Raw genomic sequence first — 14427 nt, forward strand, 5'->3', positions numbered from 1 at the left:
TCTGGTGATCCTTTGATTTCCTCTTGGAATATCTACCTAATGCATTGAATGCCGATGAGAAGAAGCTACTTATAGTGTGCTGATTCTATTTTACTGAAATAATTCTGCCAACCTGTGTATTGGAGAATCCAATCAGTAAGACTGACCAACTAGCCATGTGAGGGGCTACAAAAAGGTGCACATACAAAGTATTGAGAAATTGTGTTTAGGACAACTCCATTTACGTTTCACCCAAGTGGTCACATTTAGACACATAAAACAACTCCTTATGGAGAAATCCTTTTGAGACGTTATTTTGTGCCATTTCTAGTAAGATATCATATAGGGATAGATTGAAGCAAGTAGAAAGATAAGGAAGGACAGATCTGTACATATAAGTGCAGGATTCTGCGTGAATTTAGAATACGTTTTGTAAATGGTAGCAAATATTTTGATCTATAGAAAATACAGTAGTCAGGAATGTACAATAGTAAAAAAATAAGCCCAGAGTTCCACAGTAATTCATGCCTGTCAGATATCACTGAGATTATTTTTATTGTGTTATATTCTCAGTTGTTTTGATATTGTGTTCATATTTTTCTGTTTTTATTTTTTCGGCAGTGGCACATTCTAGAGGGGCTCAAGAAAACTTCCAAAGGTTTTCAGCACCATCAACATATCTACCTGTAAATTATCGAATTTTCGCTGCAGAAACTGCCTTCTTATTGAAGGAGAATAACCAAGATTTTATGAGAAACTCTAGCTTACAATCACGGGTTGAATCCTTCTTTGTTCACAAATCTCGTAGAACTCCTGTCATGAATGCTAGTTATGGACCTTTCTCAGCAGAAAGAGAAATACCAGAAGATCTTCTGTTGTCATCACGTCTCCTTGCATCCAATAAGTTTACTTTTAACTGGAAACTCAAAACATATGTTATCAATGAAAAGGTATATCCCAACAAACCCAAAGTGCAAGTTTTGTTCTATATTACAGGTAGAGATTGGGATGACTACAGTGCCACAGAAAGACTTCCTTGCCTAAGGTTGTTTGCCTTTCGGGAAACCAGAGAAGCAAAAGGAAGTTGCCGATTACAAGGGATACTAGGTCTATGTGTGGCAGAACTAGAATTTCAACCCACTTGGTTCACTTCACCTCCTGTAGTATCAGGTCGCAAAAGAAATCAAGAGCAGTCTGAGGGTATTCCAGTGGAACTTTACTACAGCATCCATTCTGAGGAGGAGAAAAGTGAGTGTACAGCAGAGGAAGCGAGAAAAGGAAATGCAATCCGTCCTGGCAAAGACCAAGGAGAAGACTCAGTTTCTCAATTGCAGAGAATTGCAACTGTAACTTTATATCGTAATCCAGAAAATTCCCAACTTACTGAACTCAGGTTGGACAGTAATGTTGCTCTTTGGTTGCCATCAAAGCCTGTCAGGCAAGGAGAAGTTTTACATGTGTATGTCACAGTGGCGAATAATTCAACTCTGGATCAATTCACATTGAGGTACAGTACAGTATTTTTATTACATTTTTATATACGGTGTATAAAAGTTAACTGGAGTAATCTGCTGGAGGAAACTGGGCCAGGTGATGGTGGTCAAAAGAGACCTTGATAGTAATTGTAGGAATTAGTCATGAGACAACTGTTGTAGTTGAACAATGGATAAAACTTTACTGAAGTAGCAACAGGTTTAGCTTTCAGAAAAGTAAGTAGTGCAATGGGAGTTCCAATATAAACGGTTATCAGTCTAGTTCCTGATATCGTCAACATCTGTATAACTTTCATCTATCCTTTTTCACTATATGGGGACTGAATGGGTAAGTCACAAAGGTACCCTGTCTGCCTGTGGAAATTTAGGGTCCAATCTGCGAGACTCCAGGGAACCTTAACTTCTCCTCTCTCTGGTGCTCCTCTCAGTTCCCTCTCTGTAGGCTGTATTCAATGGCACTCACTAGCAGGGATCTCCACAAGTGTCCACTCTCTCTACTGGCTAGAATGGTATGCCATGATGTGACTAAAGTCTCCCCAGCCAACTGTAGGTTGGGCTTTAGCATGGCTCTCCCAAAAGGAATGGAATAACTACAAATTTATATATATATATATATATATATATATATATATATATATATATATATATTCATTCAATTATGTTTTGCACTGTTTTTCATGCTTTTTGTGTTTTATATATATATATATCTCAAAAAGCATGCATAACAGTGCAAAACATAATTGAATAACTATTATATAGCATGCATGAGATCTAGGCTTGTATGTATTTATGTATTTTATTGAAGCTCATACTCATTCGAATATATAGGAATAAGATACCAGCCATGGCTTATGAACAAGAAAGGCACTGTTTCTCGGGGAAAATAAAAGTGTTCTTGTACAACCCATTTAATGGCTAATAATTAGAAATGAGCGAGTAGTATTCGATCGAGTAGGTATTGACTGAATAATACGGTATTTGAAATACTCGTACTCAATCAAATACCACTCGCTTTTCGCAGTAAAAATTCAATTCAGAACCAGCATTGATCGGACGAATGCTATAGATTGTATAGCATTTGGCCAATCAACGCTGGTTCTGCAGGACGAGTAAAAGCAAAGTGGAAGGAGTCCGGGCCCACATACAGAGAAAGAACCGTAAAGAGCAGGACACGGTGTGGGGAGAATGATAGACCCTCAGGATAGTATTTTACCTTTGAGTAGCAATCCCCAGCATCCCTCCTGCAGAACCAGCGTTGATTGGCTGAATGCTATACAGTGTATAGCATTCGGCCAATCAACGCTGGTTCTGCAGGAGGGTCGTCTTTGACGAGGTGGAGTTTAAGATCAGACCACAATGAAGACTGCTCTAATGTTAAATATGCAGTCTTCATTGTGGCCTCGTTAAAGATGAGCCTCCTGCAGAACCAGCATTGATTGGCCGAATGCTATACACTGTGTAGCATTCAGCCAATCAACACTGGTTCTGCAGGAGGGATGCTGGGGATTGCTATTCAAAGGTAAAATATTATCCTATTATTCTCCTTGCACCGTGTCCTGCTCGGTTTTTTCTCTGTATGTGGGCCTGGACTCCTTCCGCTTTGCTTTTACTCATCCAGTGCTCGGGTAATAGTCTAGTTTTGACAGTCGATAATTGCGCGTCTTCTGTGCTCTCCTGGTAATATACAGAAACCGCATATGGCCCTAGATAGTTCCCGGTGCTGACTTCCCAAGTACTGCACTCTCCTTCACTCCTCCTCAACACTCTCCTCCTGCTACTCGTGGACTTGGTGACTCCCATTTGTCGAATTGTCAAATTGTGGTTTCACCTGAAATGAGCATTTATTCCCATAGACTATAATAGGATTCGATATTTGATCGAGTAGTCGAATATTGAGGGTCTACTCGAAACGAATCTCGAATCTCGAATATTTCACTACTCGCTCATCTCTACTAATAATATATTGTTATATTCTAACATGAGCTAAACTGGTATACGAATGAGGTTCCATAGACTACAATTCCATGTTATTCCAAAGTGTTAATATTACAGAGCACTTTTTAATGTTTTATTCCTTTTTTCATTATAAGAGAAGTTTTGATGAGACAGAGGAAGAATGATAGCCAAAGCCTTCCATTCTCATATAAAATGCATGAAAATATAAAACTATCCATTATTAAATAATAAGAGTGATAACTATTGTGTATATCCTTTTAGCTATGCATATTGATTCATGTACAGATTATACAAACAAAAGCTTGTGATTAATATATTATCATTAGAGATGAGCGAACACTAAAATGTTCGAGGTTCGAAATTCGATTCGAACAGCCGCTCACTGTTCGAGTGTTCGAATGGGTTTCGAACCCCATTATAGTCTATGGGGAACATAAACTCGTTAAGGGGGAAACCCAAATTCGTGTCTGGAGGGTCACCAAGTCCACTATGACACCCCAGGAAATGATACCAACACCCTGGAATGACACTGGGACAGCAGGGGAAGCATGTCTGGGGGCATAAAAGTCACTTTATTTCATGGAAATCCCTGTCAGTTTGCGATTTTCGCAAGCTAACTTTTCCCCATAGAAATGCATTGGCCAGTGCTGATTGGCCAGAGTACGGAACTCGACCAATCAGCGCTGGCTCTGCTGGAGGAGGCGGAGTCTAAGATCGCTCCACACCAGTCTCCATTCAGGTCCGACCTTAGACTCCGCCTCCTCCGGCAGAGCCAGCGCTGATTGGCCGAAGGCTGGCCAATGCATTCCTATGCGAATGCAGACTTAGCAGTGCTGAGTCAGTTTTGCTCAACTACACATCTGATGCACACTCGGCACTGCTACATCAGATGTAGCAATCTGATGTAGCAGAGCCGAGGGTGCACTAGAACCCCTGTGCAAACTCAGTTCACGCTAATAGAATGCATTGGCCAGCGCTGATTGGCCAATGCATTCTATTAGCCCGATGAAGTAGAGCTGAATGTGTGTGCTAAGCACACACATTCAGCACTGCTTCATCAAGCCAATACAATGCATTAGCCAGTGCTGATTGGCCAGAGTACGGAATTCGGCCAATCAGCGCTGGCCAATGCATTCTATTAGCCCGATGAAGTAGAGCTGAATGTGTGTGCTAAGCACACACATTCAGCACTGCTTCATCAAGCCAATACAATGCATTAGCCAGTGCTGATTGGCCAGAGTACGGAATTCGGCCAATCAGCGCTGGCTCTGCTGGAGGAGGCGGAGTCTAAGATCGCTCCACACCAGTCTCCATTCAGGTCCGACCTTAGACTCCGCCTCCTCCGGCAGAGCCAGCGCTGATTGGCCGAAGGCTGGCCAATGCATTCCTATGCGAATGCAGACTTAGCAGTGCTGAGTCAGTTTTGCTCAACTACACATCTGATGCACACTCGGCACTGCTACATCAGATGTAGCAATCTGATGTAGCAGAGCCGAGGGTGCACTAGAACCCCTGTGCAAACTCAGTTCACGCTAATAGAATGCATTGGCCAGCGCTGATTGGCCAATGCATTCTATTAGCCCGATGAAGTAGAGCTGAATGTGTGTGCTAAGCACACACATTCAGCACTGCTTCATCAAGCCAATACAATGCATTAGCCAGTGCTGATTGGCCAGAGTACGGAATTCGGCCAATCAGCGCTGGCCAATGCATTCTATTAGCCCGATGAAGTAGAGCTGAATGTGTGTGCTAAGCACACACATTCAGCACTGCTTCATCAAGCCAATACAATGCATTAGCCAGTGCTGATTGGCCAGAGTACGGAATTCGGCCAATCAGCGCTGGCTCTGCTGGAGGAGGCGGAGTCTAAGATCGCTCCACACCAGTCTCCATTCAGGTCCGACCTTAGACTCCGCCTCCTCCGGCAGAGCCAGCGCTGATTGGCCGAAGGCTGGCCAATGCATTCCTATGCGAATGCAGACTTAGCAGTGCTGAGTCAGTTTTGCTCAACTACACATCTGATGCACACTCGGCACTGCTACATCAGATGTAGCAATCTGATGTAGCAGAGCCGAGGGTGCACTAGAACCCCTGTGCAAACTCAGTTCACGCTAATAGAATGCATTGGCCAGCGCTGATTGGCCAATGCATTCTATTAGCCCGATGAAGTAGAGCTGAATGTGTGTGCTAAGCACACACATTCAGCACTGCTTCATCAAGCCAATACAATGCATTAGCCAGTGCTGATTGGCCAGAGTACGGAACTCGACCAATCAGCGCTGGCTCTGCTGGAGGAGGCGGAGTCTAAGATAGCTCCACACCAGTCTCCATTCAGGTCCGACCTTAGACTCCGCCTCCTCCGGCAGAGCCAGCGCTGATTGGCCGAAGGCTGGCCAATGCATTCCTATGCGAATGCAGACTTAGCAGTGCTGAGTCAGTTTTGCTCAACTACACATCTGATGCACACTCGGCACTGCTACATCAGATGTAGCAATCTGATGTAGCAGAGCCGAGGGTGCACTAGAACCCCTGTGCAAACTCAGTTCACGCTAATAGAATGCATTGGCCAGCGCTGATTGGCCAATGCATTCTATTAGCCCGATGAAGTAGAGCTGAATGTGTGTGCTAAGCACACACATTCAGCACTGCTTCATCAAGCCAATACAATGCATTAGCCAGTGCTGATTGGCCAGAGTACGGAATTCGGCCAATCAGCGCTGGCCAATGCATTCTATTAGCCCGATGAAGTAGAGCTGAATGTGTGTGCTAAGCACACACATTCAGCACTGCTTCATCAAGCCAATACAATGCATTAGCCAGTGCTGATTGGCCAGAGTACGGAATTCGGCCAATCAGCGCTGGCTCTGCCGGAGGAGGCGGAGTCTAAGGTCGGACCTGAATGGAGACTGGTGTGGAGCGATCTTAGACTCCGCCTCCTCCAGCAGAGCCAGCGCTGATTGGTCGAGTTCCGTACTCTGGCCAATCAGCGCTGGCCAATGCATTCTATTAGCCCGATGAAGTAGAGCTGAATGTGTGTGCTTAGCACACACATTCAGCTCTACTTCATCAGGCTAATAGAATACATTGGCCAATCAGCGCTGGCCAATGCATTCTATTAGCTTGATGAAGCAGAGTGTGCACAAGGGTTCAAGCGCACCCTCGGCTCTGATGTAGCAGAGCTGAGGGTGCACAAGGGTTCAAGTGCACCCTCGGCTCTCCTACATCAGAGCCGAGGGTGCGCTTGAACCCTTGTGCAGCCTCGGCTCTGCTACATCAGAGCCGAGGGTGCGCTTGAACCCTTGTGCACACTCTGCTTCATCAAGCTAATAGAATGCATTGGCCAGCACTGATTGGCCAGAGTACGGAATTCGGCCAATCAGCGCTGGCCAATGCATCCCTATGGGAAAAAGTTTATCTCACAAAAATCACAATTACACACCCGATAGAGCCCCAAAAAGTTATTTTTAATAACATTCCCCCCTAAATAAAGGTTATCCCTAGCTATCCCTGCCTGTACAGCTATCCCTGTCTCATAGTCACAAAGTTCACATTCTCATATGACCCGGATTTGAAATCCACTATTCGTCTAAAATGGAGGTCACCTGATTTCGGCAGCCAATGACTTTTTCCAATTTTTTTCAATGCCCCCAGTGTCGTAGTTCCTGTCCCACCTCCCCTGCGCTGTTATTGGTGCAAAAAAGGCGCCAGGGAAGGTGGGAGGGGAATCGAATTTTGGCGCACTTTACCACGTGGTGTTCGATTCGATTCGAACATGGCGAACACCCTGATATCCGATCGAACATGTGTTCGATAGAACACTGTTCGCTCATCTCTAATTATCATATTTTATAATAAGCTTTATAGGAAAAGTTTCTGCACTCACAGAGAGAATATTGAGATAGCTACTGATCTGCCATAAACTTAAAACCATTTGCCTAATATTGAGTAGGTAACCCTTGGCTCACCAAAACACCTCTGACCTATTGAGGCACTCTACAAGACCTCTGATGGTGTCATATTAAATCTAGTGCCAAGACGTTAGCAGCAACTCCTTAAAGGGATTCTATCACTAAACCAACATTTTTCTAATTACCACGTCGGAACACCCTTAAGAAAGGCTATTTGTCTCTTACCTTTAGATGTGGTCTCCGCAGCGCCGTTCCTTAGAAATACCGGTTATGCAAATGAGTTCTCCGCAGCAATGAGAGCGACCCCAGCGCTCAAACGGAGATGGGGGCGTCCCCACTGCTGCCCGAGAGCTCTTTCCAGTGAGTTAAGAGACAAATAGCCTTTCTTAAGGCTATTCCGACGTGGTAATTAGAAAAAATGTTGGTTTAGTGGTAGAATTCCATTAAGCCCTGTGTATTGTGAGTTTGGGGCTTCAGGGATCAGAGATGCTTTTCTACTACATACCACAGATGATTGATAGCATTGACATCTGGAGAATCTGGAGGACAAGTCAATTCTTTGCCATGTTTCTTAAAGAGGACCTTTCACCATATCTGGGCACAGGCAGTTCTATATACTGCCAGAAAGCTGACAGTGCGCTGAATTCAGCGCACTGTCGGCTTTCCCGATCTGTGCCCGGTGTGAAGAGCTTACGGCCCGGTACCGTAGCTCTTCTATGGTCAGAAGGGCGTTTCTGACCATTAGCCAGAGACGTCCTTCTGCCTCGCGGCGCCAATCGCGCTGTGCTGTGGAGCGGGGAGGAACGCCCCCTCCCTCTGCTCACACAGCTTGTCCGTAGACTAGCATTATCAGGAGAGGGAGGGGGCGTTCCTCCCGGCTCCACAGCACAGCGCGATTGGCGCCGCGAGGCAGAAGGACGTCTCTGGCTAATGGTCAGAAACGCCCTTCTGACTGTAAAGCGCTACGGTACCGGGACCGATAGCGCTTTACACCGGGCACGGATCGGGAAAGCCGACAGTGCGCTGAATTCAGCGCACTGTCAGCTTTCTGGCAGTATATAACACTGCCTGTGCCCGGATATGATGAAAGGTCCTCTTTAACACCATTCCTAAACACTTGCAACTCTTTTACTTCAGTTGTTCCTCTACTATAGTCTGGTGGTTTTCTCAACCACACCCTGCATCAGTCATAAATCATTAACCAAGAACTGTTCTAGACTATTGGGTTTTGCAGCTTCTGCTTTCCAATTGGCTGTTGATTATTGACTCTACTATTTCATCCTGCCTATGCCATCAGCCTATGTTATTATACATTCTGATCTGTCATATTTACACCATTTCTGGATCTGTTTAGTCTTGTCTTCTCGTGGAAACTGCCCCTTGCCACCGTGTTCTCGTTCTTCTGACACTGTCTGTATCCTGAGTACAAGAAAACGTCATTTTGTATACTCATATCCTCTGAATCTTGAGTCTAAACCTATAGCTTGGTACCCAATTCCCTGTTGTACCCATGGTATGTGCACAATTCTACAAAACCTGCTATTATGGAGATGCCCTGACCTAGTTGTTTAGCGATCACAATTTTGCATTTAAAGTCACTGAGATCTGAAATACTGAAGACCTTCATTCAGTATTTCAGTCTGATCAGATCCCACACTTTGTTTAACCCTTGGTATGTAAATTACCTGACATTTTTTTCTCCCACCCATACCAGAAATGTCAACTCAGATATTGGAGATCTTAGCTTTTGTCATGTGTAAACTCATCCAGATCAGTTTATTTATTTAATATGAGTCATATTTTTTTTTATCTGTTCTCCCCCAATTACATGAATTGCATTAGTCCTGTATTTAGACAAGGCAACTGACATTGTTCAGATTGACCTTTTGTCAAAGAATCCAGAACTGCAGTGCATATTGACACAGATTATCGGAAGACACTGCATGTGATAGATGTAACTCTGGATAACAATACAAATGTATAGGTATAAAAAACTGGGCAACAATCTCGGTGGTGTAATTGCTTATAAAGTTTAACCCGGTATCTGTTGTCTATGTAGGATGACCAGAATGACTTAAAGGGCCTGTCTTTGATGAGAAATCACTTAATCGAACTTTCCAGAACATCACTCAAGAGGATAATTCCTATCTAATTCATAAATAGCTAAATAGCAAGTACAGAACTTTGGACAAGCTGTGTTTGTTTTGTAGTCCACCTGTACCTGACCCCATTTATATATAAAACAGGAAACTATTTGTCCATTGTCTGATACTGAAAGAAGTTCATTAATTTGGTAATTCTCTCCTTTAAAATATTATATTAATAGAAAAAACATAATTGTACGACATAGTTTTATTATAATACTGGCTCTCGGATCCCTGCCAAATACCCCATTTAATTAGGTGGTAGTAATTTGACTTTTTGCTGTGAAGGAATATCTTGTTAACGTCTTAAAGTCTTAATGAGATTCCTTTACATAACTTGTAAGTTCTGAGAAATGTAAATAGGGTGTATCTGCTGCAAAGTATAAATCTAATGGGAACTGCATTAGTTAAAATGATTTCTCCTTCTTTTAAGCAAAACGTGTCCCATAGGATTACTGCAGTTAAAGTGTTTATAACTCAGAGCATTGAGAATTCGACTAATGGGCAATGATTTGGAGCAAATGAGACCTTAGAGATGTAAAACATTCATATGGTTCACAAATGATAAAATCTATTATATTTACATCATTGCATGAGTGCATGTCATGGATAAAAGGGAAAACATGAAAAATGACTGGATAAAATCTGTTACTATTCGTGTAGTCTACAATGATAAAATGAATAGACTCATTTGTAGTTACTTATAACATTAGAACTATTACCACACTCATTGACAAAAAAAATATAACGCGCCAAGAAGGAGTTGTTGGAATCAAATGAAACGTTATATGTGCGAATGTAAAGATGATATATGCTAGTGATCACAATATCAAAGTGAAAGGATACGTTTATTGGGAAAGATTGTACGGTGGACCCTGGACAGTGACCCCGTTGGGCCACTTCTAGTCTCGATTTGTCCAAAGATGTTGAAAGTGGGCCTATTGACACTGCACACTCTTAGGTTACCAAAGATGGTCTCCTAGATAGTCTCATTGATGCTCAACTGGTAAAAAAAATATGCAGACATTCCTAGGAAACCCTTGCTGTGTGGGTAAGCATTATCCTGCTGAAAAAATGCCAGTTGTGAGCCCTGCCATGAGATGCAAAACAGATGGCAAGTCCTGCACATATCACTGAGCTGTTAGTATCCATTGTATCACTACTAGAGGAGACTGTCAAATGTGATGGCTCCCCATCACTTAAGCAGTTGGGGCAATATGTCCCTCTACAGCAAAGGCACAATTGAAGTGCACTCAACCATGCCTCCGTACTCAAACTCAACTGCCATGGATTTATTGCTAAAGATGATATTGTTCCTGTATGTAGAAGCTCTGGTTTCTCTTTCATGACACTGCTGCAAACAAAGACAATCTCCCCCCGAGAGGTACACTACCCAAAAGCAGTGTCTGAGAGCCTCTTTACATGGTAGAACAGGAAGTATTTTTAAGCCCTCTAGTGGCAAGAACCAGTCTAATTAGACCACACATGTTAGGGTCCGTTCACACGGATTAAAGTGGCGCTGTTTATAGCTCTGAATTCTCCAAGCTGAAAAAAAAGCCTCCCATTGATTTCAATGGGTGCCGCTAGCTTTTTTTTTCTACGCACGGAGAATTCGGCGCCATAAAAAGCGCCACTTTGCTCCGTGTGAATGGACACTAATAATTAACCTATCTACCTGAGACATAAATCATGATGATTCTTTCAGCAATCCAACATTTGGGTGTGTTTATTTTTTATTTTTCTTATCAATGAATGTATTATGAAAATTGATTTTATACATGAAGCTATTGAGATAATATGTTGATTGTTAATCATTTTGTTGTTAATGGATGAATATAAGGCGGAATATATCAGTTATTTACATGGGTACCATTTTGTTTAATTGCCATTCTTAGAAATCCTCATCAAATAAAAGACCAGCTAATCCCATAGAGCCTTCACTCTTTTTTGCAAGGCCCTATCTTCACAAGTACAAGTGGATATGTAGAATTGTGGTGGTACCTAGATGTTGTAACACAGGTGCTTGTCCCCTGGTATAACCGCATACTGGCTGCAGTGTGACATTTAGGTTACTTTGAGGTGAGGACTTGCTATAATAAGTGGGTCCTTGCAACTTTTCATGAGTTTATCAGTCTGGCCACATGTCTTTCTTGTTAGGTAGATGTTAGAGATGGGCGAATCAGTTTATACCGAGCTGCATTCAACCTGAATATACAAATAGTTTGGTTCTTATGTCACTGAACAAATAGAGTTTTAGTCTAGAACTAAAATGGCTCACCTATACTTACCTCTGTAAGTGACACCCGGAGTTCTTATGTGACGTCATCAGCCAAGGCTCAGTGCTGAGGCCTGTAATTGGGCCTCAGCGATTGCCTGGGTATGCTGAGTGCCATATGACATGCCCATGTGGCCGCTGGTTGTCCAATCACAGACCTCAGCTGTGACTCCTGGGCCGATGACGTCACAGAAGACTGCCGGATGTCACCAGTAGAAGACCCAAAGAAGAAAGGGAAGGTGAGTTTGAATCTTTGATATTTTTTATACCTCCCCTGGGTCTCCACATATTATCTGTCACGACCCCAGAGTATAATAATGGCAAGTTTGTACTGAACTTTTTCAAGCCGAAATGAATCAGGGACCCAAGATGTCGAATCCAAACATGAAGCAAATCTTATGTTAGCCCATCTTTGTCTATATATTCCTAGGAAGAAATGGCATAAATAGGAATGGCGAACTTTTGACATGGCTTCTCCCCGACCGACACCCGCCAAAGACCCCTTCCCCCCTGCATTCCAGTGGTCTCTATTATGCTCAATAGTGACTCCTACACACGGTATTATGCCCCATAGTGTCCCCTGCACACAGTATTATGCCTCACTGTGACACCCATGAACAATTATATGTCGATTGTTAATCATTTATGTCATTATATGTCGATTGTTAATCATTTTGTTGTTGTCGTCATGTGACGTCAAGGACGTCACAGAAGTAGGCCTGAAGCCTTTCTGGAGCCCGGAGAGGTAAGTAACAGTGTTTTTTATGTACTCTTACCTCTCTTGGGCCTCTGATCATTATACTTGGGGGTCTGAAAAGACCCGAGTATAATAATAGTGTTTGTGGGGTCCGCAGCATTACTTACTGATCCCAGCACCTGCCAGGTAAGTAAATAGGGCCCATTACGGCCTATTAAGAAAAGAAAAAAAACGCAGTGGTGGCAATGTCCCGGGCCCTGTGGCAGCTGCTACCGCTGCTACACCCTGTAGTTACGCCACTGCATGGAAGCAGACTGCAACATCACTTAACACTGGATAGCTTACATTGTAGTGTAGATGGGAATGTCATCTATGAGAACAGGAGTGCTGTAACTTTTTGTATGTTCAACTTTGTCCTTACTGTGCTGAACTCTGTTGGGAGGTTCTTTCTGATACAAATATACTGTATCAACAATCCGCACAAATGAATTTTTCATTCCCTTGAACTGGACTAAGGTACTGACCACATGATGAATGAATGTGACATCACTATCCTGTGAAGCGTAAGCGGTACTCACGGTAGCACCACTGAAGCTTCAATTAGCTGATCTGTGGGGGTCCCAGGTGTTGATCCTAAGAATAGGTCATCTATAAATAAATCCCTGAAAACCGCTTTAATTATTTTCTGTTCCTTCGTTACACTAGCACCAAAATACTTTATAGCACTATAGAGCGATTGTCATTCACACCATTGCAATTTAACTCTTAAGCACACGCACATTATGGCCAATTAACCTATCAGTATGCTCTTGGAGTGTGGGAACGTAAAAGTAGATTGAGAGAGTGAGAGATTATATAATTAGAATACAAATCAGGATTATAGCGTTGCAGCTCCAGTGACTTTGCCTCTCAACAAATTGTAGAAAAAGGTGATTTTTTTTTTTTATATTTCTAAGTATACCTCCGGAAAATTCATCCCCAACGCTTGCATACTGTACTTAATGCTGGCATGTATTTCTACTTATTTAACTAAGTTTCTTTATTACATATCATTACCCCACCATCCATCCGACTTGTTCACAACATGGCACTTTGCAGCACACACTGTTCATAGCTAAAATGGGCAGGGGAAAATTGTAGGCACAATTCCAGAGTGAAACGTATGTAGAGGCTTATTATATCTCAGAAAAAAGCATAGATTATTTTATTTTATTTAATAAACCTTTTTTCCTTACATATTTATATGGTAATTTTCACCTCACACCTTGTGCTTGATGGTTTGCTTTTTAATATGTAAATTACAGTATATATTTATCATTATATTGAAATTTTGCAACCTAGCAACCTGTGAGTTCCCAGTACATTCAATGTGCAGAGAAAGCCACATCCAAATTAGCTTTTCAAGGCGCCATTTGTTTGTTTTGAGCTTTATAATTTCAAGAAAGGAATATTTGAAAAGTGTTTGCAAAAAAAAGCCAACTGTGCTATCTAAATTATGCATATAAATGCGGTACTTTATATTTAATGCAAAAATTCTAAAGGAATGAATTTTCCGTATGGCCTTTTTTCCAGTAGTAACTGAATGAAAACTAAAATAAATTATATTTACCAGATTTGGAGTATTTTCTTCCCTCGATGCAAAGAACAAAATTGTTATACTGAGCAATGAATGTTAAGCAATCATATCCTAATATAGTTTAACCAACTGTTCCTACTGAGTTAGATAGCATATACAGTATAACAATATAGAGTGTTGTGACACAAGCACTTCTATATAACAGTAACTAGCTGTATTGCACAATTATTAAAATAGCTGGCATGAAAGATTTCCTTTGTTTTACAGAGTCAATTGTATGAAAATATTTTTTTCTATGCTAAGCATGTAAAGGATATGTCATATTCATATTTTTGCAAATACAGCCTCTCAAAATGGCAAAAATCCACTGTCATTGCTTATATACAGTGTACGGAGCCA

At 42.2% G+C, this 14427-nt stretch overlaps 1 protein-coding gene across 1 annotated transcript in view; it reads left to right on the top strand.

Annotated features, from left to right (window-relative positions):
• Positions 1 to 14427, top strand: part of TMEM132C (transmembrane protein 132C) — a 444928-nt gene that overhangs the window by 125894 nt on the left and 304607 nt on the right. Inside the window, exon 2 of the mRNA XM_075274803.1 lies at positions 601 to 1486. Within this exon, the coding sequence (XP_075130904.1) occupies positions 601 to 1486 (886 nt within the window). The remainder of the gene's footprint in view (positions 1 to 600; positions 1487 to 14427) is intronic.

This window comes from Leptodactylus fuscus, chromosome 1 (assembly GCF_031893055.1).
Source record: "Leptodactylus fuscus isolate aLepFus1 chromosome 1, aLepFus1.hap2, whole genome shotgun sequence".
Lineage (NCBI taxonomy): Eukaryota > Metazoa > Chordata > Amphibia > Anura > Leptodactylidae > Leptodactylus > Leptodactylus fuscus.